This window comes from Dermacentor andersoni, chromosome 8 (genome assembly GCF_023375885.2).
Source record: "Dermacentor andersoni chromosome 8, qqDerAnde1_hic_scaffold, whole genome shotgun sequence".
NCBI lineage: Eukaryota > Metazoa > Arthropoda > Arachnida > Ixodida > Ixodidae > Dermacentor > Dermacentor andersoni.
Genome location: NC_092821.1, coordinates 151805114 through 151832793, shown reverse-complemented (window position 1 = coordinate 151832793; position 27680 = coordinate 151805114). Strand labels below are relative to the sequence as shown.

At 43.9% G+C, this 27680-nt stretch overlaps 1 protein-coding gene across 4 annotated transcripts in view; it reads right to left on the bottom strand.

Moving 5' to 3' along the window:
- Positions 1 to 446: 446 nt before the first annotated feature.
- The window catches only part of LOC126525502 (cerebellar degeneration-related protein 2-like), a 135839-nt gene continuing 108605 nt past the window's right edge, over positions 447 to 27680 (bottom strand). For 3 of the 4 annotated variants that reach the window (XM_055067715.2, XM_050173391.3, XM_050173392.3), the window contains 5 exons: positions 21706 to 21854; positions 18155 to 18374; positions 16872 to 16994; positions 13079 to 13176; positions 447 to 2972 (listed from right to left, as the gene is read on the bottom strand). In XM_055067715.2, coding sequence (XP_054923690.1) covers positions 2027 to 2972; positions 13079 to 13176; positions 16872 to 16994; positions 18155 to 18374; positions 21706 to 21854 — 1536 coding nt within the window. In that variant the 3' untranslated portion in view covers positions 447 to 2026. Of the gene's footprint in view, positions 2973 to 13078; positions 13177 to 16871; positions 16995 to 18154; positions 18375 to 21705; positions 21855 to 23936; positions 24215 to 27680 lie in introns of those variants that run through there. The other variant, XM_050173393.3, reaches the window with a different exon arrangement.

The following is a 27680-nucleotide window of genomic DNA, read 5'->3' as shown; positions in this document are numbered from 1 at the left end:
TCTTTGACTCTTACGCTGCAAAGCGTGCTACAGAACATGATCATTTGCAAACAAATTTAATGTGTAACCATGTCACATTGATATGGACACCACCTCTGCTTTGAACATTTCGATCATTGTGTTGCATTTTACATGTCTGTTCTGCATTTCCACAAACATAGCACTGAATTTATGTCATTAGTGTTATCTTTGCATAACATTTGCTTTAACATTTTCACAAACCTCAAAGAAGGCCTCACTTATCACCAATGCTCCCATATGCGTGAAATCTGCCGATTTCTTGCTTTCATGTTATTTAGCTTACTTTTCTTTCTTATTCAACAATGCGAGTTAAAATTTGATGCATCCACTTTCGCATAAATAATTAAAGCTCACAATAATTTGAAGGTCAGTGTGGTTGGCAGATTTTTCCACTGTCTGGATGCTGGAAATGGGTCAACTGCAAATTAAAATGTTGTATAGCTTTATTTTCAAGATTTACACGGTTTACATGTGTTTGTACATGTCCGATTCCTGCACCTTAAAAAAAGGTGGATATGCTTTGAAACAATGACAAAAGTACAACTTTGATATAATGCACACACTTCAACTTTGCATCAAACAAAAGTATGCTTGGCAAATCCTGCATTGGCACTCTGGGACTTTTTAGAAGCATTCACAAACCTATTATATTTACACATACATGTTCCCATTGTTGTTTTCATGAACATACAGATGCTTCTTCTGTTTTATGTACACAAACAGCAACCAGTGTTTCACATGGTCAAAAAAGGTGGCATATATGCTAGCCACATAATACTACTTTTGGTACCTTTTCTTTAAATACCTGTGCCTTAGGAACTAACAATCATAACATCCTAGCCACAGGTGCTCGGCCTAGAAAACCAACATGGAATGCATTGCGTTCTGCCCCAACATGTGTTGTCACGAGAGATTCCTTGAACTCGTGTAAATATGAGTGTTTTTAAAACTTCAAAACAGTCAGCAAACAAATCAAATGGCAGTAATTGCTGTCTGAGATGTTCAACAAATCTGCTGTAAATGAGTCAAGATTGAACTTAATACATGAATAATCGGAATGAACAAGCTGCCCTCAAATCTTTCACTTCTATGTAGATGTTGCCACTTATAAATGAAAGAGTATCAAAGTCGTCATGCAGCATGACCCCTATTGTGCCACATTCTTGAGCACAACAAATTCCAACGTGACTAACAAAGCACAGTGCAGCCAAAAAAAAAAAACGGGAGAACCAGCAAAAGTAAAGATAGCATACATAAATACCTGAAGAAAGTTGAGTACAAAAACTACAACCTCTTTGCCACTCATGATATCATTCATGTAATCACCGGTGCAGTGAGAAAGGAAGTTAAGGTTAACCATGCAATCAAAGCTTTTTCCTGCCCAAATGAGAGAATTAAAAACTAAGCATAAAGTGAGCTAGTCATTTCTATGTTTGCTGCCCAATGCCTGTGGCTGACTCGGGGTAGATATCTGTGGTGCACGGTGACCTTTTACGCCCTGTATTAATAATGTAAAGAATAGCATAAGAGTCCTGCCTGAAGTTTTTACAGTAGGCTGAACACTTTAATAATCTACGTACACAATGGTACACAAAGATGACTTAGTAATAACAGACTCGTACGTAAGGTTGAGCGATATTCTTCACATTGCACACAACAGTGTTCACCATATCCACTTTAACTGTAACATTGCTGAGGTGCGCTATGCAAATAAAATATTAAATTACTTTTCACATTTACTTATAAAGGGCCTATGTTTAAAACACATGTGAAAACACTATCTACAAAGCATTCTGCTTGACTTTTTCTGTGCCCAATGCTTCAATCCATCTATTGTGGTCACTCTGTTGGTGCACCAAAATTTAATTTTGGCGCTGTGCCTGCACAATATGTTCTTTCTCTTCTCACTTTGATTTCTCGTCCTGAGAGCTTAAAAACGAAATGATTTAAAAGACGGCCTCCCTCACAAATCCTTTTTGAAGCAGTGCTGCAAAGTCCCACATTTTCACTTCCTCACTGTTCTGCGCTCCGTGGTCCCCTTGCGCATTAGCCGACCCCTTCGAACCGCTTCGGCATAGGTGATGCCACCTGGCAGACGATACTTGACCTCCTCTGTTGGGCAGGCTGGTCCTGGTGCCACGTCACATAGTTTACTAATGTCCAAGTGGGTGTTCAACTTGCGCGGTGGTGGTGTGCGGCTTGCTTTTGGACTCGAAGATCTAGCAGTTGCAGCCGCCTTGCAACAGGAAGCCACTATCGCCGTTTCTGCAGCGGGCGACAAGTCGGCCTTTTCTACGATGGCCCCATCCGTCACTGTCCGCTTCAGCACTGCAAAGATCTCAGCGAACAACTTTTTGTATTCCGGCGGGCTGTGTGAAAAATGCTGCCCCAGTGGGTCATTGCAACCTTGGTTTTTGATTGCAGTTAAATCTAAAGCCAACTGCCTTCTCGCTTCAGCTGATGCTGTGTCAGTTTGAACAGCCTGGTCGGTGAATACTCGTTCTGTAGTCATTTCTGAGAAGCCAGAGGAGAGTGACACCTCACCAGATTCTGCCGACTCTGCATCACTTCCTGTTGAAAGCGATGGGTAGTCGTTCTTCTTCACAGCCGAGACAGGACTGGCAGCCTTGGTGTCAGCCCAGGTGGATTCTGTGACTGGCCCATCTAAACCCAGCGACCGGCATCGTGCATCTAGCAGTGCTTCGTATTTGTCAATAAGGAGGCGGTACTGTGCATCCAGTTCACTCAGTAGCGACACCTGGCTTTCGGCATCTTGGCTCTGATTGACAGGTCGTGAATCAACAACATCGGGTAAGCTGTCTTGGTCCCCGTAAACCACAAGGCCATCCTTAAGTTGAACCATGGAAAAGTGGTCGAGTTCTGCAAGCTCTTCCTCTGGCTCCTCGCAGCGCTCCAGCCTATTTAGCAGCCTGCAGTTTGAGCACAGGCGCCTGCACGAGAGAAGTGCCGGTGTCAGTAAACCATGATATTTCACCTGTGTCTGCACTTCGAAAAGAGCTGTGCATTATAATAAGCAGAAGTTCTACAATCAAGGTGCTCTGTGAAGATTGTGCCATTTAGCTGCAACTAATTCCACTATCATGTGCACTTATTAATCTCAACGTATCTTTAACGTCAGTATGAATATTGAAGACAATGTATGGCTGAGAAATCGGATGGCATGATGAAGGGCTGTCACAGCACCACCGGGCCATGATGTTGAACCAATGATATTGTTTACCATCACCTGATGCCACTGCTTTCTTACTGCAGACAAGATTTCCCTCGTTAGCTCCCCTGACATTCCACAACCGACCCCTGTTATTCACTTTATGCCTCCACCTTCCTGTGAATTTCTGTCTTTCTTGTATGCATGAGCACAATTTACGACACAGTTTTTCTTACCAATACCTAACATTGGCTATGATGTACATGGGTTTTCAGAAATTATATATTGGAATGTGAAGCTTAATTCTTAGCAAATGAAAGTTTCGCAATATTATTCTTTCGTCCTTTGTTTTACAAATGTCTATTACAATTTGTTACAGCTCTGTCTACCAAGCGTTCGATTCGTATCAAGGGCTCACCACACAGTACAGTTGCATTTGAAGTATGATTAAAGGGGTACTGACATTATATTTTGGACTATTCATTTTTTGTGTTAAATTAAGGCGCTAGACCTGTAAACTCTAGAAAAAGTAGTGACAAGCCTAGAAGTGGCATAAATAATGTAATATAATAGCTTTTCTACAGCCAGTTTTGATTTCATTTCCCAGGAGGATACTGCATCATGAAAGAGTATGCGTCATGTGGGAGCAGGATATTGCGATGTTTTGACACTCACTCCAGTTCGCTTGGTCACCTCGTAAGCTGTTACTTGTGACGGCCGATGTAGCAGCATAGCAGATAACCAAGAGAGTTGGAATGAGTGTCAAAACTTTGCAAATGCCGCTACAATGACATTCATTTATCCTTGGTGATAAGATTTCAGCATACTAAAAGCAGTTTTGCATGAAAGGCATGTTTTTTTAAAAGTTTTTGAATCCACCTCATACAAGAGGAATCATCAGCTGCCAAATGTCACTGACACCATGCCTTTAAAGGTTCTCTACTTTTTTTTTTTTTTGTCATTTTCACTGCGCTGGAAGCAGCACTGATGCAAAGAGATGCTTGCAATGCTCTGTTTGCCACCACGCTCACCTTTGGTGTTGACATGACCTCCAAAATTAGGTGGCACAATGAAGGGCTGGGGCAGCACCACAGCATTGAAGTAATCGTATTGTTTACTCTGAGTAGATGCCACCACTTTCCTATTAGGCACAAGATTTCCCTGTTTATTTTATGAGGGTTCACAGCAGCTGTTGGGTTACTTTACCGTAGCTCATTCTGAACAAAGCACATCGTTACCTTCACTAAACCTGATGGTCATCACTCCCCCTTTGCAACGTTTACCTTTGTTTGACTCAACCACTAAAAACATGACCCAATGATGTGCACATGCAAATTAGAATTAAGAAGAAACAACCAATCCTGGGAATGACAATACCTCAGCCTACACTGAGATAATTTCACGTTGTGAGCACATAAGCCTCAGGCGCCATCAGCATAAATTGAACTGCAAAGAGAAAATATCTGTTCAGAGCACCTATTACACGTTATTACAAGCATGATGTGTATTCACTCTCTAACCGGTTTTGAAGCATGCAATAATCCCAAATGTACATTCTGGAGTCAGAATTAAGCCACAGTTACAAATTCAGGTGAACCTGGAAATGGAACAATGCATTAGAGTTGTTTTCAAGTTGTTCAAGTGTGAATTCATGAAGATAGTACATGCAAACATAACTGGAACAGGAAAAGCACTGCCTAGACAAAAAAGCTAACTTTAATGATGGCGGCACTCTCCACTATAAAGGAGGCAGCACAACTTGAGCAGACTCAAGATCAGAAGATTGGACTCAAGCTCATAAATACAACACTGCAGTCATTAGACTTTTCAAGATGGTCATTCAAAACTTTGATTTAGCAAATTCAGAGTGAACAATAATACCATTAATGAGGGTGTATTTGGTCCTGCTGGACCCACTGATTAGCTGTGACACGGCATAAAATATGTCCAAAGGCAACAACGTTTCATTGCCTGTTAAAGAAACATGAAAAGTGGCATGGACGTCCAGAAATTTAGAGAAAGAGCAAGCAAAATTTTGACCAAGATTATTGGCTTCCTGCACCATGCACAAGAATTGGTAGAGTATTTGAACCTCGATATATCAAACACAGATAACAAATTATAGATAGGATGAAGTAAATTTTGATGTGACTCAAGAAACTAAACTTCACTTGAAGGTAACAGCTCTAAAAAACAGGGCAATGACTAAAGGAGACAATCACGGTACTGACTAACAAGAAATTTTTATTGCTTGTCAACATCACTATATATTGTAAGTATAATCAGTAGAAGGGAAAACAAACAAGGAGGACAGAAGATATCACCGTTAACAGTGCAACGCCCTGTGCTGGATAGATACATCATTTTATTGCATCATAGAGATAGCGAATGCATGCCGACACAATTTTCACCACTTTTATGGATGGCAAAGGCTTCAAGTATTTTATGTTTGTGTTATTCAAGATACCGCATTTGCCTAAAGCTGCACAGTCAGTAAGCATGGGTTTACAGTTACATTTCTTGCAGTGTTCGGCTAGATGGCAGCTAAACAAACCTTTTAGTGTGTGTGCATGCTCTCCAAGTCTATCATTAATAGATCGACCCATCTGGCCGATGTAGCAATGCCTTCAGCTGTGCGTTATTAGGTAGATCACAGCATTCGACATTCAACAAATTATTGCTCAAGCTTGTTCTTCCAGTGTCGCATTGCACAATTTCTGGTGAGTCTTTAGCAAAGGTTATAAAGCTTGTAGCATACACAAGAGGAAGCTTTAGACAGGGGCTCCTATCTAAATACATGGGAAAGGAGAAATCGTTTTTCTTGGCAACAACTGCACTAAATTGGATGCAGCTTCTTGTCTTTAATAGAAAAAGCTATAATCTAGTGACTTGAAAGCGGAATTATTGATGTAGGTTCTCAATGTTTTAATACTAAACACTGCTGAAGAGTGCAAATCTTTGGACAACGAAACTATCAAGTTTGCAACTGTGTAACTCCGCAATCGAAAATAATACCACAATTCTGTAGGTTGCATTAATAGTACATCTAAAGTGGACAAAATTGATGTATTATACATGGATCCTAATTACAGCACTAAAAGTTCAGAGCCCTTCCGCACTGTGAAAAGGGAAGTCCAGCGAAGCTGGTGCCATGGTTGCTTTTGCTATGTTGAGGTTTTTCTATGTTGGGGTTTTTTTATGTTGGGGATTTGCTATGTTGAATTTGACTATTGTGAGTTTTGTATTAGGTGAATAAAGAGACATCTACTCAAAGATCCCAGCTGTCATCATTTATTTCGTGACTATTGTAATCATTGCCTTGTGATCACTGGTAAACGGCAGGTGGTTGCCCTTTCACTGTGTTTATGTTCTTCCCATAGGCTAGGTGAATGCACGATTGGTGCATTGGTTGTGGGACCAAATCCCCACCACAGCGGCCGCATTTCGACGGAGGTGAAATGCAAAAACACCCGTGGACTTAGATTTAGGTGCACCTTAAGGAACCCCAGATGGTCCAACTTTACGGAGACTCGATACGGCATGCCTTATAACCAAATTGTGGTTTTGGCACATAAAACCCCATAATTTAATTTTTTTTATGGTGGCATCGGTGAAACAGTTGAGGCCAAAGCGCTCCAACATGAAGGTACATATCCATGCCCTGTCGGGTCTGCTCTCATCGACATTGAGATCTCCCATGATGGCAATGGATGTATTGTCGGCAGGCCTAATCTTCCCATAATGTATGCACCATAAACATTTCGATCGCGACACGCCCCACGCACAGTCTCTTGCTCCACGTCTACAGAGAAGATGCACTGCCACAACGCGCACGCCGCCAATCGTGGCCAAGTCTCTGACGAACCAAAGACAGTCACACACGATTGGTGGATAGAGACAACGACGTTTTATTATAGCGCGGCTACGCCAGTCATGGTGCGCGCTCTAGTACGCCGCACATGGATGGACGGAGTTTATGAGCGTCCCCTCTGGAATGGGGCGTTGGGTTGTGCCACCAAGCTCTTGCTATTATACTACCTTATGTCCTACCTAGGTTAAACAAGAAAAAAAGAAAGAAAAAAAACACTATGAGCTCCTACAACCAAATTTTCTGATCCTCTATTGCGAACTTTGCTTTTCTTCGTCTCCGTTTTTTGTTGTTTCCCTACTTTTCTTCCACAAATCCTCCAATCGCCTCTTACTAATCCCTATTGCAGACATGTTTACGTTTCCCCTGCTCTCGCTGAACCCAAGGGCTTCAAGGAGGCCAGTGGTGCCTAAATCGACAGCTGGGCAGACGTCTTCACATTCTAATAAAACATGCTCCATAGCTTCCCTAGCTTTACCGCAGCAACCACATGCTTCTTCTTCCTTTTTATATCTCGCTTTACAGGTGCGTGGTCTAAGGCATCCTGATCTCGCTTCGAAAAGTAATGAGCTTCCCTTTGAGTTATCATAATTGTTTTTTCCTCTTAAGTAGTTAATCATGGCAGGTTTCTTTTCCTATGCCACCACCCATGAGATTATTTCAGCCTCTCTGAGTTCCCGCTTGACATTCTTTGTTGCTGTGTTGCCCACCCTACAGGCCGCAAATTTGCTGGTAAACTTCCGGCGTTCGTGTTGTCTTTCTCTCCTCGTCCTTGTCCAAATGTGCGCTGGAACTATGTTTCATAATGCTAATCATAATCAACTAGCCCAGCTGTCCATACTTAGTTCTTTTCCTCCACTGTAAATCAATGTTTTTCCTGTACAGATACCTCAACACTCTTCCAGCTTATTACTTTCTTCCATATTCCTCAGTTGTTCCTCATACTCAATTTTACTGCGAGCTTCCCTCACTTCAAAACTAGTCCAGCCCATATCACCCTGCACAGGTTCATTTGTAGCCTTCCCGTGAGAGCCCAATGCGACGCGTCCTACTGACCTTTGGTTCCCATACTGATTGTACCCCTGATTTAAAGGAAACAACCGCATTTTCAAAAGTAAGTCCTGGAACCATTACACCTTTGGAGCACCTCGTACCTATTGTATCCCCATAGCGCTCTGTGCTTCATTATGGCTGCATTTCTCTTCCCCTTCCCTGTTATTGTTTTTTTCTGTGGCCGCCGAAGAGCGCACGCTGTGGTATTGTGCAATGTTGGGAGAGACACGGCGCTCATGGTCAGCGGTATGTGCCATGTGCAGCACCTATAGGGGCGTCACTGAAAGCCGTGTAGCGGCGGCCGTTGGAACCGCACGCGGGCCTTGTGCCAGATACGCCTGCTTCTACTGCAGGCATTACTGAAATGTGTGCATGTGATTTGCTGCTTGGGCGCGTCCCAAATAGTTACTCCAGCGGTGCCAGTGTGCGCAAGGAAATTGCATTGTACAATAGTAGACATGTCCGACTTCACGGCTGTCTGGGATGATATTCTCTCCTTACGTGCCAAGTGTTAGCCGCAGATGAGCATCAACAAGCTTGCCTACGAAGTGCAGCTCATTGCCAGTGTGCCGCTTTCATTATAACGCCCCGGCCGCCTATCTCGTCATCTGTTGGCCCGTGAGCCAACATTCTCTATGCACACACTTGCTTCGTTTACATGCCGTGTATTTTTATAGTAGGTTGAGGGAGCATTGCCGCGCTTGCGAATGTGAGAAGCCAGTAATGGCAAGGCTTGCAAATCAGCACAATGAGCTTGAGAAAAACAGCACATATAGCACTCCGGCAAAAATTAAGGGTTGAATGTCTTTATGCTTGCATCTTACCACTGTCTGTACAGCATGGATTTCACCCGTTCCATAGTTAAACAGGCAGAGCGGTCCGATGATTTCACGGGAGCACACGAGTGAGATAACGGAAGATGCCATAGCTGAATATTTGCCTCCCTGGTCAGTCGAGAGCATATTGCTTTTATATCTTACGTTATTTTTTTATTGTCACCCACATTTTTACTAATATCACCCTTTCTCAAGTGGACGCTGAAATATTCTTTCTCAAGCGGACGCTGGAAGAAAGCAAATCAACATTGCAAAGATGTGGGGTATAGAACCATTTCTTCAAATAAACGTGCATTCATTTCCGAATACTCAGTGCTTTTTTTCCGTGCTTTTACACATTAACGTGTTTGTAGACGTGTTCCCCAGCACAGGTAGGCAACTGCTTTTGTTGCATTTATGATTTTACATGAGAATTAGATGTTTTTCAATATTACGATTTTTCAAAATAACGAACAATTTTAGCGGTCCCTTGAGATTCGTTGTATCAACATTTGACTGTAGCAAGAAAAAGAAAAAGAAAAAATGAAACATGAAGGTTTCAGAATTGACCACAACGCATGACACCGCTGGGGTAAAGTGAACCTGCATTAGCTGGGGACATCTGGGCTTCGAAGTTCAGCCGTTTCCCATTAGCGCGAAGTGATATTAAGAGGCATTCAAAATGAGGTTGGATGCCCTGTCGAAAGCCTTTAATGCTCACAGACACCAGGTTGTACAGTCAACATGCAGATAGCAGATAGCAGAGGCGTGCTAGCAGATAGCAGAGTCCAGATAGCAAGTCCAGATAGCAGAGGTGAGTGTACACCAAACACTACACGGTGCAGGTCGCATTTCAGTGCCATCGATAGGTAGAGCAACAGCCGACTCCGTGCAACGCGTGGGTGATTGCTTGACTTTATTTTTTTAAAGGCGCCATCACATGCTCTTTAACATGGCGCCCATTGTTCAAAACATCTAAACACAATGAGCGCTTCACAGCTTCGCTCCGCATTCTCTGGCTTAGCTTTTCACATACTTTTTTTTTTTCCGGAAGGGGGCATGTATCTCATTAGTAACAACAACCTAATGTTTATCATATCTTCTGGACTGTAGATGAGGCGACCAAGTTTAAACAACACGCCATGGTTGCTTAGTGCCTGTGGTGTTGGGCTGCTAAGCACGAGGTCTAGGGATGGAATCCTGGCCACGGCGGCCGCGTTTCGATGGAGGCGAAATGTGAAAACAACCGTGCACTTAGATTTACGTGTATGTTAAAGAACCCAAGGTGGTCCAAATTTCCGGATTCCCCCACTATGGCGTGCCCATAATCAGATCATGGTTCTGGCACGTAAAACGCCATAATCTAATAATCTAAGTTTAAACGTGGAAGCATTCACTAAAGGCGCAGCAACATCAAACAAAAAATAAAAACACAGTGACTGATCTAAAAATGCAGTAAACAAAGCGCGATTGCTTATCTTCTCCATCAAACAGCCATGATCCACCTTCGCCGCTGCTCTTGCTCGCGAAGTAGCACCGAAAACTAAGTGTGTGCCTGACGAGTTTTCGTAAGTGTTAAAGCGCCCAACTATGCAACAGTTGCTTCTAGACATCACTGAAGGCTGACAGAAGCGTTAAATTACGATCAAGAACGCAAAGATGACAGCATGCGCATAGGCACTAACGGGAACAGTGCTCACCTGAGCCCGCCTACGCTTTGCAGCCTTGGCGACAGGTGGCGTTGTTGGCATTTTGCACATGGTGTAGACACAATTTGGGAAAGAAGCGTCGGCAGTGGAGAGGAGTATAAATAGTTGGTCTATGTCCATGGAGATTAGATCCGCCAGAACCTAGCCATAAACATCTTCGCTGTAATGTGTGAGTAGGACTTTGTGCAAAACTCTTGTAAACATTGTAAAAGAATTCACGTAAGAAATAAATTAGCATATTAAATTTGTCCAGTTCGGATGTTCTAGCAGATGCAGTTAACGGAACTGTGATATCTGTTCTTGGTGGAGAGTTACAGATGTCTAAAAAGCGTGCTTTTATTTTTTGACCTTACCAATTTTTGGCAATTGTTTTTTAATATTCAGGACCTAAATTTAAATTCTGCTTCCAACAGTCACTAGAATTTATTCCTTTTCTCTCAAAGGCAACAAGTTTCATTAAAATCAACCAAGGGGTTATCTCAGAAAAGCATTTCTGTGCTTTACATTTATTTGAATAGGCGGCATCAGAGTTGGACCTGAGCTAAAGCTTCCTCTTAAAGGCGTTTTGTGCTCTGGCTTTTCAAGCTACTTTTTTTGTCACACAAGACATTGTGATGTAAATACATAAGGAATGACAGCAATGCTTCTCAATCCCAATGGAAAACCTGCTTGATGTAACTTTTGCACTTGAATTTGGAAGCTGGCATTGACTTTGTGATTGCAAGATCTTGAAAGCGCTGCCCATAGATATGATTTCGCAATGCCACGTTTTACTAACAAGGAGTGCACTACGTATCAGAAAGTAGGCCTCCTTCAAGGAATGGGCCCCTTCAAGAACGTACTGTCAGCACATGTGGTCACTGCTAAAATGTAATTGCATGTCTCAAGTGATAGGGAACTTCAGACGTCAGAATTGGTTGCTTCATTTCAGAGAAAAAAACTTGCCAAATATCTTATCAATTAGTTCTTGATTGTCCGGCTCGTTATAATTATTATCCAAAACTAAACACTTTCTGTTCTGCCTCACTGAGAATTTGCTGAGTCACTGAGTCACTGTGTGATTGAGTCACTAAGAAATTACCAAAAAACGATAGGAAAGAGAAGAAGGATCAGTATACAAGCATTGCCATTATACCTTATATTCACATCACTAGGTCTTGCTTAAATTTAAAAAAAGTGGCACATAAAGCTAGAGTACGAATCATCTTTAATGCACACAGTAAGTTTCCTGGCATTTACAAGAGAGTCAACCGAGGTGGTGGAAAACCATGCTGCAAAAAAATAATGCATGCTCAACAATTTGTCGAATGTCTGGGTATGTGATCTACTGAATGCCACTTTCCTGCGGGCATTGCTACATCAGCCAGATGGACCAATGTATTAATCATAGACTTCGAGAGCATGTGCACTTGCTAAAAGGTTCCTTAAACAGCCACTGGCTGGGCATTGCAAGAAATTTAACTGTAAACTCATGCTTCTTGAGCGTGCAGTTTTCGGTAAATACCTATATGATGCCTACAAAATACCTAAACTACGTGAACACAAAGTTTTGAAGCCTTTGCCATCCAAAAAGTGGTGAAAATTATTTCAATATGCATTTGCTATTGCTATTACACAATGAAATTATGAACCTATCCAGCATGGGAGATTGCACTGTTAAGGGTGATACTTATGTCCTTGTTCATTTGTTGTCCCTTCTACTGATTGTATTTACAGCATATAGTATTGATGTTGACATGCAATCAAAATTTATTGTTGGTCAGCATCGTGTTTGTCTACTCTCATCATCGTCCTGCTTTTTTTTTAGCGCTGTTACCTTCAAGCTCGGTAATGTACCAACCAGCCCTATTCAACATGCTACTGCAAACATTCCTTTTCTTCTGTTTGTTCTGCTTATTTATTTCATACAAGAGTTTGCTCATGTAACTTGTAAAGGTTTGAATACGTAATTTTAACTGCATGCACTTTGAAAGTGGTAACATCATGTGAATCCACATACAGCCTTTTTCAGGTGATTACAGTCCCTTTTTCAGTAAAAAAGATAAGCATTAAAAAGCCCTAAAGCAATGTGCGAATGATGTCTATCACACAAGCTTCACTACAGGCAGAAAACTGATGCAACAATGTTCAGCTGCCTTTGTTTGACCCAAGCTCCAACATCCAGCATGCTTAGTAAAAAAAAGTGAACTGAGCCAGTTTGTAAGGATTCATGTTGGCATTTCATGCAGAAGATGAATTATGTGTCTTTTTCATAATGTCTTGTGTTTGCTTCCACACTGAACTTCAGACACAAATGTAAATTTTGCAGTTCAGAAAAATGGTTATGTAGATTACACTTCACTTCTGACCTGCACTGCAAAAAAAAAACCTTGTTTGGGTTACGAAGGCACTGTTTCCAGTGAGTTGAGGCAGACACCATAAAAATAACAGCGTGAACACTTGCTTGTCATCTTCGAGGATGTCCATCTCCATCTGGAGGTTAAGACACTGGTGCTCCCTTTCTTGAGATGCTAGCACTTCTTCTTGTAGCCTCATGTTTTCCTGCAGGTTGTCAAGAACAAATAATATGTCAGTTTGTTTCACAGTTACTCAGGTACAGCATGGAGACAAAAGACATAACTCATATTTTACTTCCAAAGTGAGAGTAACAAGTAAAACTATGCCTGCCAACCTGTGAACTTTAGAATTCATAAGATTTTATGGAAAAGGGTGGGGAATAGCTTGCATTCTTTTAAAAGTTTGTTCAGAAGATAGATATGAAGTTTACTAAATGTGATTTAAATTTAGACAAAGCACATGAGCAGCAACAAACTTGGCACAGCAAATTCTGACATGAAACATAATGTTTTTAGACAACAATAGCTGTTTTAGTGAACTTGCTGTTGCTGATCTCGCCTGCTTTGGAAATTCCAATGGACGGTTCGGGGGTCCACGAGTGAAGCTTTTTTTTGCTAAAGGAATTTATTTTTCATAAAAACCTGATGCATTACTCATAAGATCGTAAAACAAGCCCAAATTTGTAAACATTACAAAAATTTCGGAGAGTTGGCAGGTACGAATGTAAAAGTGATTCAGCTAACAAAAAGGCTCCCTTTAGTACATCTCAAAAGTTTTCAAAATTCGTAATGTTTGTAGGGCCTCCTCACACTCTGCATTCAAAGGGGTCATACTAGTCGTAGCATTAACATTCTAAATCAGCATCATTTTCCTACATTTGGAACAACCAACCTTAGTTAATAAAGAAAAAAGGGCAGCCTAAAATATTACAATGCGATTCATTTTCTTATCCAAGACACAAGACCATATTCCTCAGCTGGCACATTTGGCAGCACAGGCTGCTTACTCTACTGTGCGTGTTCATAGCACAAACACTGTAATGTTGTAGCAGGTTCAAGAAGTCAAGTAATTTGAAGGGAACACTAGAACAACATGCCTTGCCAAATATTTCAGACATGTAGGGCATGTTGGGTATCGATCATATAGGGCCATATATGTATGCCAAATATGTTGGATGTTTGATAAGAACATTCTCAATGTCCATCAAATATTTTGTTTGTCTGAATAATTAGAATCCACCTTCTTCAAAAATAAGGAAAGAATGTTTGAAGTTTACAATCTCAAAGCAATATATCAGCCATGGCTAGAGCACTCTGCAGGTCAAGGCGGTGCTATTGTGCTTGAGAAAAATGTGAAGAGAGTTTTATAGGTCCAACGATGTTCATCAATCCTTAGTGCTATCGGCCATCTAGTTTATTGGATGTCATCTGTCTATATCGCATATCAATAAACTGCTGGCATTCCAAGGAGTTCTCACAGGTAGCATAGCATGCTTTATCATGCCATGCTGTGGCTCCACAACAGGTCTCTGTATTATCACTTCACTATACAGGGTGTCCCAGCTAACTTTAGCCAGAGTTTAAAGATATGCAAATGCCACGTAGCTGGACATAACCTAGGTAACATTGTTTGCCGTCGCTAGGAGATATTCAAATTATTTTTTTCATTCTGCCTACTTAGATAGCCAGTCATAATTAATTAATCAACTTGTCAAATATTATAATTAGATGAAAAGTGTTCATGAAAAATCGTAGAGCAACATAAAAAACTCCCTATACAGCTTTCTGCTGCTCAATGCGTGCTACATAAAAGTGTTTTTCCGAGCATGAAAGAAGCCTGCAAATTCACGCAAAATTGCCGTGCGACTGGCCGCTCGAGGCCACAGGATTAGAAAAGACAGTTGGGCTAGTTGGTGCTTATTACAAATATTACAGACTTGAGATATTAACTAGCGTGACAAAGACAATGGACCTGCGTGCTTCTGTCCTATATGCTTCTTGCTGTCGTTCGTTGATAATGTCTCACATCTACAGAAGTACTAAAAACTGGTGAGTTGGCATGGGTTTTCGATTAAAGTTCATTTTGAGAGTAAGCACTTGTGTTCACTGTGTGTTTCTTTCCATCTTGCATTTTCTTTCTCCTCCTTTTTTCTGCTGTGATGCAATGACGAAGGCTTCGATGGCTAAATGATTTGGCTCCTGGCATTTGTAATGTCCCTGTACACTGGGAAATTATATAAAATCTTGGGTGATGCAATGAAGTGCAGGGTGCTTCCAAACAAACCTCTTGTTGGAAGGGTAGTGCTCATTCTGTCTAACGTGCACCTTATTTATATCTTTTTCTTTTTTTTTATAACACTGTTATTTGCGGTACACCTACTGGCCTAAGGAAAAGTTATAATTGCAGCTTCTATGCATGATATAATGCTACACGGGAGCCGTGTTGCAAAGTTGCCCATCTGGCCATCGCAGAGCAACCACCAGATTTTCTTTGCATGGGAAGCATTAAAATATGCCCTGAGCTTACCAGGAGTTTCCACATCTGCTTATGAAAAGAAAAAAAAATAAGCACACTAAAAGCCACTTCTCTGACAATAGAGCTCTACAAATGGTTAACAATACCTAAACTGCAGTTGCCTTTCAAGGGTGCACTGGATTCACTTTGTAACACAGTCTTATTGCCAACAAACTCCCAAATCTGCCATTGAGCCACATTGCTTGGGGAGGGGGTGTCAGACTCCCTATATGTGTTTGTATTATTCATGTATTTCTTTTATCATGTGAGTAACACAATAACATCTGCTCAATTTCTTAATAGCTGGCAGTGTATGAAATCTATTTTGCCTTCTTTAGAGTGGCTACAATCTCGACCTATTATCGTTGTGGTAAAAGTGGTGTGCCTGTATATGCATGAACACTAAAAGAAAAAGAAAACACAAGCGTTGAGCAGATGCCATCACTCACGCTTGTATTTTTTAGTGCTTGTGTATGTGTTTGCAAATGTGCTACTTCTACATCAATGACCAATCAGCTAGCCCACCAATACTATCTCCGTGTTATACAATATATAGTGCGGGTACAGGTACCCCTGTCAGACACTGCGCATCTTTTACTCCTGCACCTTTCTTAATATTGTATTCAAGATCAAAAAATAAACATTCAACACTCAGCTTGACCTATGAAGAGAAAGTGCAGGTGCCATTTTTTCAATTATGCTTCATGAAGTTGGTGAACAGATTGAGCACAATTTGAAGGCAAGTGCACATCGCTATATGGAGCCAAGAATACGAGACTAGAGCAGCGTAAACAGGCAACATGTCAACATGAGTACTACAAAGGTTCCCCTAAACTTCGAAGTGGTGCTCGCAAAAAATCTTTCCAGTGGCTATTTTTCACAGAATGTCTTGAAGTTCCTGCAGTGACTAATTTTTTGAGTGTCAGAAGCGTAGCTGCAGATCTTTCAGGTCTAGTTGGTAACAAATTTTGCACAGATTTTCCACTACATAACCTCATATGGACTGTACATTTTACTGAAAACATCTTAGGGACATTTATAGCCTATCCATAGCTCAAGTAATTATCCAAGGCCTCGTTCATGGGCGAGCTGGTGCAATTTTTGGAACATTACTTATTAGGCCACAAAGAAGCAGAATGCACAAACAAAATGACATACACATAAGTACCGGTTGTACAAGTACATTACACTGCACCTTGTTCACACTGTTAAAATGCTCAGCAAACTGAATATTCTAACAGCATTGCCATCGCAACACCAGCAGTGCAAAAATATTACGTGGAAACTCATGCCATTTGCTCAATTGTTGCTTCCACGTCAAGTGTTGCTTCCACGTCTTCTCCTTTTTTTGGCACAGCCATAAGCACACAGACTGCATAACCTACCTGAACCAGGTTGTCTACCTCAGCCTGGAGTTCCTCCCGAGTATCTTGTTCCTTGGACAGCTGGCACTTGAGCCGTGACAAAGAGCAGCGCAGACGCACCAGCTCTGTACCAAAAGGGCTCTCCTGCACACAGTAGGCTGGTTGTCCCCTTGTGCGCTACAGGTACTATCAGCATAAATTCAAATGCAAACAATTCCAAGAGTACTTCAATGCTTCGTTACATTTCCAGGTTTACTTAGATTTGTAACAGTGGCTTAAGTTCAGACACTGAAACATACACTTGAGACTAACTACTCTATGCTTAGAAACCTCCATGCTTAAAATCAAATTAAGGCAGTTTTAAAGCAGGCAGTGTATTAATTTCACAATGCAGTATTTCACTTAGCTATGCTAACCACAAATACTAACAATACATTTTGCATGCTTTTGGAGTATGAATGCAGTTTCCAAAGGTGTGTAACATGGTTCATATTGCTATTTTGCACAGGAAGCATGAAAGAAAAGAAGGCGACTAGGCAGAGCTGTCTTGTGCTTTCGTCATCAGTGTCACATTTATTTTGGCTAGCTTGTTAGTCAACAAGGCCACACTAAGCATATGAATCTTGTAAATAATGCACCTGGTGTTCCTTGCCATGTACGGTCTGCTTGAACAGTACAAACTTTTTTATTCACCACGTTCCTCGGGTTAACTAGGACATTCCGCCTATTGCTGCAAATGTGTATCAGTGTGCTGCATAAAAGGTTGCAACATCAACTTTCACCTTCCTCAGAGAGGCTTAGCGCAACTCCACCCTCAGCTTTAGGCTTCATTAAACTCGAACATAAAGTAGGCATGTGGATCCAATTCTGGCAGCTGCAGTAAACTGACAATGGCTTTAAAAACATTAGTGCAAAAGAAAAGAATCTGACCCAGGCTGCTTCGGGGGCCAAATCTATTCACAAAGGGCTCTCTTTAAATTTGGACATTAGAAACACACAAATCACGGTGAGAATATCATTTGCAAAGTACTATTACACTTATGTATGCACTGAAAGCAGCTGACGACTCAAAGTCCCACAGCCTTCTCAAAGTTAGCCCTCAGCTCACCAGTGAGATTATGATACATGCATAATGCTTCTGCATCACAGGCACAGAGACTCAGCTGCAGCACACAAATACCCAGCAGAAGCCCAAACAACAAAAAAACTCCTGCAAAATGAAGTAGAAAGCAGCTTTTCTTTTTTTCAATCCTTGCTTTTCTGGTGATAAATAAGGAGTCAATTCACTATAAGGAGTGGCATACCTCAAAGCCAAGAAAATCGGTGTCTCCACTGGGGCTCCCTGAAGGCACTATGTGGTCTGTGTTGGGTGTGTCCTCTAGTGGTGTGTTCTGGTGACAAGCTGTAACAGGTTCGTCAGTGTCCTCTTGCTGATCCCTGGGTCTCAGGCTGAGCCGCAGATGGTCGGCAAGCTCCTGGAGCTCTTCGCACTTCTTCTCAAGCACGTCCACGCTCGTGCTGAGGCTGCAGGACATGGCAGGCACAGGTTACAACAAATAGGACATGCAAATCAAACAGAACAACATTCTTTTGTAGCAACTAATATATTAATTTAATGCGTTTGCTAAAGTTTATCGGGTGAAATCTTCATGCACATAAGGCACGATACAAAATACAATTTTTTTCTGCTAAATTTATGTGCCCTAAACAATATATGAACATCCAATTGAATGCTAATTTTGCCTTGTGCAGTTTCGCAGGAATATGCTCCGCAGTGACGTGCATGGACCAGCCACTTAGCGCACTAGAACAAGGCAGCTTTGAAAGCGACATATGAACATACGACACAAAATTGTATCAAGAGTTTTTTGAAGAATCGGTGATGGTAAAGGTGGTTTACAATATGTTCCAGAAGGCATGCTCTACATATGCTTGGTCCCGCGAGGTATCATCCAGCAACATAGATGTGCTTCTGCTCTATATCATTTACCCCTTTGGCTTCTACAATACTTGTTGTTTATTACCATACTTGACCACAAGGCCTGGTGCAGAGGGTTGCTGCCAAAATTTTCGAGCAGAGCAACCTAAGCTCTGCACGGATGGGGGTGGGGGTGGAAGAGGGTAAGTGCAATAAGGCAAATTTAGCTGCCGCAGACCAACGTGTAAGGTTTTATACGCGTTCCATAACCGGTTTCATTTATTGGTGCTGATCCGTGCTCCTTCAAGAGCTCCAGAAGATAGCACCAACTTTTCCGTTTCATATTGAACCACTTCTCTTCAGTTAGCTTCACTGCAATGCAACCTTGCTATACAATGAAGCATACACAGTGTTTTCCAGTAAGATCACTTAGCACGCAAAAATAAAAATATCGGAAACGGAGGCCTCAGTAGAGCACCTGAGATTATAACCAAGCGGGCGCCGCAGGATTTACAGGGCTGAAGAAGGTGGAAACAGGGCGGTGCGTGGGTAGGGGCCACCCAAGCCGGAGCATGCCGGAAATGTCCGCATGCAAGATCGGCTGTCCGCTGTCACGGACAGCAGAGTTTACACATTCGAGGCACGCGGAGGACGCAGATAGCTGGCCGGGGTCCAGCTTTTGTGCCCGCGTTGCCGCTTTGGTGTCCTGGAGGCGTCGCTAAAGTATATCAAATAACGGCACGTTGATTACACTTAGTACTTGCCCAAATTCTTACTTCCCTTCACCGCAATACACTATGTGTGCTTCACCGCATAAGACTTCTGCCAACCAATGAATAATTACACGCTGCTACTGCCATTTATTCTATTTCCTTTTTTTCTTTTCTTTTTTGAAGATAAAGTTTTCTTAGCTGACTTCACAGCTTTGGCGTATCTGGATATCTTGTAACCATTTCCAGAAAACAATGGCACCTTCGCGCCACCAGAGCTTCGTAGCGAATCGCAAAACGTATCAAAATGTAGGTCTCAACAAGACAAGAAACGAGAATTAGTACGAGAGTCGGTAAAATTGATGATACGGCCGTAATTAGCAACAATATTAAAAAGAAAAAAAAAATACCGAGGTTGCACTATACCCCTGTGAAGGGTGCACCACCACAAATAAAGGTATGTTGAGGCAAAGCCGCCGTAAGGTACGCTTTTGCGAACTGGAACGAGTTCGCTTGAATTAAGCAGCACTCGCGCGAGGTAATGGTATCTATCTGGAAGGCGGCTTTGGCGGTTCCCACGAGAAGCGAGAATTATTCACAGATAAGATAAAATTAACGGTACGGGCGTAATTAACACCAATATGTTCGAAAATCAACCTCGTTGCACCATAGATTGCACTCTCTCTGGGACCGCTGCGCCTGGTATCTTGGTCAAACAAAAGAAAGAGTCAACCAAGTCTCGGTGCTAAAAGAGACAACGTAGACGTAATTGCGCGTGAAATACGGTACGAATAAGATACGAAATGAGTGAATCATGAACATGAAGAAGAGGCAAGATATATAATAAACATTTCATCCTCGAATCATTTGAATCACCATGTACGTCGACCATGCCTTCTTCAGCGCCGACAATTGGTTGACTATTTATGTTTCTTTATTATTTCATTGTAACATATATATTTCGTAGTTATACGGGCGTTCGCAGAGTGCGTACAAAATTTTTCAAAAATGATACTAACACCTTGTCGTTATTCATTTGTCTGTGTATGTTTGTGGCCGGTAAAGCAGCATCTGCGGTCTACCTAACCCGCCCTCCTTCTAGTCGCTTCACTCCCCTCGCTCCACTCGCGTCGCTCCCCTCCCTTTGGTAGGAACCCTTCATACCAGGCCTTGTCGTGACGCATAGAAATAAAGGTTAATGTACTGCAGAAACCAGGGGGGGGGGGGTGTTAAGGCGAACCTACGTTTTCAACAGACACCTGAAAGGGCGAAGGGTATGAAAACGGGCCCTTCTGGAATGTACGGTAAAAAAATCTTTCCCGCCGGTGATTTCTCAGTCACTCTTTGCTCTTATAAAGATTGCTCTACCCAGTCATTCCGCAGCGCTTACATTTCCCAAACAACGCTACGGAGTGCAGGGTGCTGTCAAATTAGCCATATCCAAATTAACAAACCAGTCCAAGTTTGCTGTGTCCTTCGGACAGTTTTCACGCTCGAGACAAACGGGTAAGGATGAGGAGATTTTAATAAAATGAAAGGAGAAGAGATCAGCCTGGAGAGCGTGTCTCTAGCCTGCTACTTTTCACTAGGGTAAGGGGTAGTGGCAAGAATTTAAATTGACGTATAGAAAGCACAAGGACAACATACACTAGAAGCATTTTCATGACTGCAGCAGACACAATGATTTAATGAAACGTGGGCATTTAGCAATCGACAATACTGTTCATTATTCTGCTTTTAGTGAAGGCTGCAAGCTTAATCCCTCCAAAAGCGTGTAATCGGATTTCGAAAGCTAACAATAAGCTTTTAACATAGCATTCCAGTTTGCTTCGCAAAGGAACAGAGAATTAATGTATTTGCACGAATATAACGAGTTTTTTATTCAGGGTTAACAGTCTCAAAAAAGTACGTCGCTTTAAATTAGGCACCATGCTCCAAGTACAACTAGAGGCTACATTTCACTGCGTTGTCATGTGGTCATTGGTGCACACATGCAATTTCTCGATACAAACTTGGTGGGCACTACTGTCTGTACATGCACCCGTTGCCTTTTAAAGACGGGGCCAAAGGAGGGAAGCCGCAGTGTGGAAATAAAGTTCGGCCAAGGCCTGCTTCAGCACTCTACCTTGGCCTTCGCTAGCATGTTGAGCAGGAGACCTCACCACGAACGCCCACCACGGGGGTGCTCCTTGATTTGCTAAAGGGCATATCCCATACATGCACGCACCTGCGTATGCGCTTCTTGTCGGCACGCGATTCCTGCTGCAGCCGCTGGTTGCTTTTCTCCAGCTCAGCCACATTCTGCTCCAACTGCTCGTAGATCTTGAGCCGAGATTCATTCACCTCCCGAAGGCTCGCCGCTTGTCGACTCAAGTGCTGCACGAAAACACGAGCAAACGTGAACAGTGCGCAAGCATGTCCATTAGTCATGATCACACACAGACAGCGTTATTTTGAACAGGACCTCACTGTTATGCCAAGCAAAGGCCGGACGAGACATATACAAATCGTGCATACGACAGCACAAAGGAAAGATGACACAGCTGACGGTGACGCATCCGTCGTCTGCGCTGTCTCATTTCATTATATCCTGTGCGTTGTTTCAATATGTCGTCTCCCAGCCAAGTTGCACGAAAATGGGGAGCTGATACCCGGCAGATCAAACAAAGTGGCTACGTGTAGGCAGCGATATACGATGCAAGAATGACAGCGGATTTAAGACAGAAACCAGAAGAAAACTATACGAAACTTGAAAAATGCAAAGGCCTTCTGAAGGTACGAGACATGGACAACTTGTACTGCGAGAACATGAGCGAATTTTGAAATGCCCTCAGGCAGGCCTATAATAGACCATCCACAAGAGAGCGAGAACCAAAACAATACAAGCATGTGCTTCGTGCTTTTGTACACGAAGAACTCTAATGCCTTAGTGCACACAGCTATTAGCCGTGTGCTCACGCGCGTCGTCATGTCAACATGTAGCCACAGGAGCTGCACAGTGGGTTGATAACTGCAACCACAGTCTCTACTGTTCAAGCCACCATACTCGTTGTATACAAACAATGGCGAACATAGTCACGTATTACGCAGGCTTTGCCTAATGTACCTGGAAACAGTTCAAGTACCTTGAGTACATTGCTCCCTGACGTTTCTCTGCATAGCATGTACAATTCTGAGAAGCACTGTATTGTCCATAAAAGAAGTAAGAAAATACGATAACCAGAAGCGCAGGGTGATTTCATTTCAGAACCAATAAGCGTAGCTGAATGCAAATGCTACACACTCGATGGGCATATTCAAAACGTCCCCATTGCACCGACTTCCAATTTCAATGACCCCCGCCCAAAATCCCCCGCCACACACAAACTAACGTTCGCCAGTAGTGACGCAAGTTCAGCTAGAGCTTCTGATAGGAAACTGGTACAATAATCGGGCTCTTGCATTAAACGCATCAATAAAGAAAGAGGACTGTCATAAAAAAAACGAAAAAAGAAGAACGAGAAGTTGGGAGGTGCAGGAAACAGAGATGTAAAGGGACCAGTGATGGTAATAATTTGCCTTGCTGCATCATAGAAGAACACATTTCTACAAAGCATTTCAGACAATCGTAGTTTGATTGAATCAACAGCGTGCAAGGTTAGCAATTTTACACATCGACAGAAAGATTAGTGGGAACCGTAGGCAGAAAGCTACTTCGTTATAAAAATATTTGGGCAGAGAACGATGTGTCCACTATGTTACTATATTTCAGAAGCATTACGTTTTGGGCGAGTTGGTTGTACATGATTCTTTAGAGACTTATGCGCGCACAAAGACAGGACGTCGAACCAAGAAGAGACACACAATATGCGTTAATATATAGATGACAATGGAAGAATCCAAGAGAAAATGTTAACTGGAAGGAACATTAGACACTTCAGCGCGCACACAGGTTCATTCAGGTGCACAGAAACGCTGAAGTCGTGGTGCTAACAGTCAAAGACACAGGGTACGCAACAGTACAGAAAAGCGCCCAGCATGACTCATCTCTTTTTGTATATCTAGCATGAGAAAAAATCATTGGCTTAACTCAAATGATGTACCAAATCACATCTGTAACTTCAAAACCATTCGATACAAACAAAGAAAGAAGCAAGCAGGTGCTGGCATTAGTAACATTTTGGTGATGGCTAGTTGGTCCATCTTCAGAACTAAAATCAAACAGCGTGACCGATACAAGGACACAATGTGACACAAATACTGCGCTTGTTCTCCGTTATTTGCGTCTCCGTGTGTCCTCGTATCGGTCGCGCTGTTTAAGTATCGCTCTGGAAGGGTGCTGGCAGTTCGGACAGTCCAGTTTAGCAGGTCGAAATCTTTCATGCGGGCTGATAAAGTTGGAATTTTAGCGCGCATGGCTGACCAACCTGCCGATACCTTGGCACAGTCCAGACTCAAGACGTCACAGTGACCACCCACCCAGACACACAGGGAGCAAAAGGAGGCGCAGCTGCTGAGCACGGGGTCCCCCCTGAGCATGGCGTCGAGGCACCGCTGAAGAAGCGAATCCGACGACCACATGGCGTGGCGCTCCTCTCGGGTGCCACGGTATATCCACGGCACAAAGCACGCACGCCCGCCCGCTCTGGGGATCTGCGCTCGAGTCGAGCAGGCACTACGTGGACCAGCGCGCGGACGCCGGCACAGGCGCCGCAGTCGAGGCCTCCTCTTTCTGACGAGCGAAATGACTCATCTTGCAGGGCTGGACGTTTTCGTTCTTTCCTGTTTTTCCGCTCTTTGTCCGAGATGAAAAACGGCTGCGCGGTGCCGAGCGGCAGCGGCAGCTTCTCTCGCGCGAAACACACATGTGTCGTCAAGCGGACGGCTCCACTCAGGCACGTCCGACAAACGTTGCGCGCAGAGAGACGCGCGGACAAAGCGCGTATTCGCGCACAGCTGTTGCTGCGAGCGCCGCCGGGCCCGCACTCTGAGATTCTTCGAAGGCAGGCGCGGTACTCCCGGCTCGTGAGTGGTCGAGTCGCCGCGACGAAACTCGAATACGAGTGTTTTACATTTAACGGAAATTAAAGGACAGGCCCGCACCTTTTCAGCGAACAAGCGAGCGGTGAGTTTCGAGATTCGAGCAAAAGCCACTGCACACTTTTAGACAGCAGCGCGCCGACGTTGACGTCACTAAGCAGGGCGCGGATTGTAAGAAAGAAACTACGAAAGAAACTGGCCGGAGTTGTCGGCTCGGACACTGCGTTTGAAAGCTTCGTCGTTAAGAATGCACAGTTAAAACGAGAGGACCGCTCACAAACTGGACGCTGGCTCGCGTCTCCTCGAACACGTACCAGTGTGTACCAGAATTGTCAGGTCACGAACTATATATTTCGCACTTTGTTCATGCATTCGATCATCTGCAGACGGCCGTGGGTCAACTACCATGAAATTCGGAAAAACTGCCTCGTCGTATATGTAGCCAGTATGACAAAAAAGAAAAAAAGGAATCATTGAAGAGGTCTTCTCCTCATACATCATTCGGCTGCGGGGAAGCTAGCTTTGAAGCAAGAACCAGCAACACACGCAAACACACAGGGCAGTTTTCGAGCCACGTCACCTGCGAGATTCCGCAGACAGAACATCGAGGATCGCGAAAAAAAGGTCAAAGTTCATTACTGAAAGCGGTTTCAGCCTCCTCAACGCATGCGCAACCACTTCGACAAGTCATGAATTGCACACAATCGCTCCGCGCGCCTGCCGTCTACTTCGACAACTTCGCAGAGAGTCGTCTGTTTCTACCTGTGAACGGCATTCCATGCGGAAGTGGATTTACTACGCGCAGAAAAAGTAAACGTAACGAAGTTCTGACATCAAAATGTGCTGTCGTGAGATCTTCTAAAGGTGCATTGTGCATACACACGATTATGGCAGTGCCACGGTAGCGCGAACCCAGTGCACCTCCAAATTCGTAGGCCACTACGCTGAACTTAATTACCACAGCCTGTAGAGCTGCAGACGCGCGACACAGAAAAGAAGACATGTAGTACATACGCCTCTTTTCGTAGGCTCTGGGACAACCGGTCGGCTCAGAAGTAACTTCTGTTCAGTGCACTTGAATCGCAAAAAAAAAAAAAAACCTCTTCCACTTCTGGTACAGCTCCCGCTTCACACCTTATTTTGTAAGATTGAACCAGATAACTGATTCGCCAGACGATGACGCCAGGCAGGTGGCTCGCCCAGGCCCTCGCTGTCTGGAGAAGCGGGCGAACATCGCGCACGTATGCAGCGTCACGGCTCGCAAGTGTTGTCGCCGTCTACTCGGAACTGTCCCATCGTGTCTCCTGAATGGCCTTTGCTCGTAACATCAGCAGAGCCGCTACGCTGTCGTTGGAGCTCACCTTCGTCCTTGTGCACCGTCGTGAAAAAAAAATTAGAACTGAACGGCAATATTCAAATCGCAGAAGCACAGCCTGAAAGCGTGGTTGAAGTGAGTGACGCAGTGATAGCTTAGGGGTGCATGTAATAGAGTATTTCGTTATATTAAATCCAGCGGCACAGTTTTCGCGTATGTCGTGCTCGCGTTCTTCGTACTATTTGCGATGACAGGGTGGCCCAATATAGCATATCGGCAGCCTGTCTCCGGCAAACTCATACCACGTAGATACTCTGTGATCCAGAAGATCATGCCTGCAATTTTCTACAAGAACATTCATTAAATCCCTAAATATGAAGGCGACATGGATACAGAATAAGAAGCTAAGGTACGTAAGGCAGCGATACGTAGCAACGCAACACGAGGTCATGTGTTTAAGGCAACCGCCAGCCGACGCGTCCAGTCACTATAGTTTCCTAGAAAGATCCTCACCATCAGGCCATTTTTTTTATGTCCACTGCATGCAGGACGGAGGCCTCTTCCAACACCAAGAAACATACCATCGCGCTAACAGGCGCGGTGGTATCTCACAGAGCTTCGTATTTAAAATTCAATACTCACACTCGCAAACCTCCGCGCTTCTCATGTTAGCAATCTATTTTTTCTCATCAAGCTAATGCAGTCAGAAGCTCCCCTCTACTTCCCCATATATCTGATGCGATCAAAACGAGTCTGCGTGCCCCCTCCCCCCCCCCCCCGCCCCCATATTACATCGTTGTAACAGTTCCTCTTCGATAGGACAAATCCTTGGCCGCAAGAAAGTTGACGCAAGTCGGGCAGAAAGCATCTTTGTGTACATGTTGAGTGACATAGGCATATGCAGCCGCATATAAATGTGCCGCGTTCGCGCCCCGCCTCCAAAGCCCCAGACGAGATCTCTCGTGAACGATACCGTCCTCGCGCTTCGATCGTTAACGCGATGCGCCCTTCGAGGGACCAGCCCCAGTTCATTGGGGTCATGTCTGAGGAGGAACAACCGGCGCGGTCAGACAAGGGCCCACAAGCGGCGAAACGACGAGAAGAGCGGATCACGGACAAACTGCATTCGCGGAACGCAAGCTAACAGCGATGCGCCCTATCGTCCGGCACGCGGAGACTACTGCCACCCGGCCAGGGACCGGAGTTTCTCCTCCAAAGCATCTTGCGCCGTGGCAGTGGAGGGCGGCGAAAGTGCGACGCATCGTTTCTGGCTCGCTATGCCCCGTAAGCGGCGCAAAACTCGCTCGATAAGGGCTCCCTCTCCGTTCTGCTTCTCTCTTTCGGGCAAGGGAAACAGGCGGCAACGGCCGCAAGAGAGCAACGGTGCCCATGAGACCTTTTCATACCGGCGGGGTAGTCGAGAAGCAGAGGAACATCAGAGAGGGGAAAGCAATGACTTTTTCGTGCGCCCATCGTTCGAATCCGCGCAGGAAAGCGTGAATTCGCCGCCGACGACCTCCGGCAAGCAGCGGACGAAGGACGCCTCCGGGATACCGATGGCAAGCGATAAGCCGGCCAAAGGCCCCGGTGTCTGTCCGGTACCGTGTTTGCGCACGCTATACAGTTATGCTTCTTGAAGAGTGCAGCTGCACTGGTGTCCCTCCGAGACCGGTATGCATCTGCAGGCCCAGTGCACTCGGCTCTCAAGAGCTGCAGCAAGCAGACGACGCCACAGAATCGCTCGCAGAATAGCTGAAAACAGCACACGCGGACGACGCTGTGTGAGGTCTCTGGTGGGGTAAAGGTGCTTTTGTTTGCTTCGGGGCAAAGGTTCCCCCACTCGGTGCAAAACGATGGCATGTCCTTCG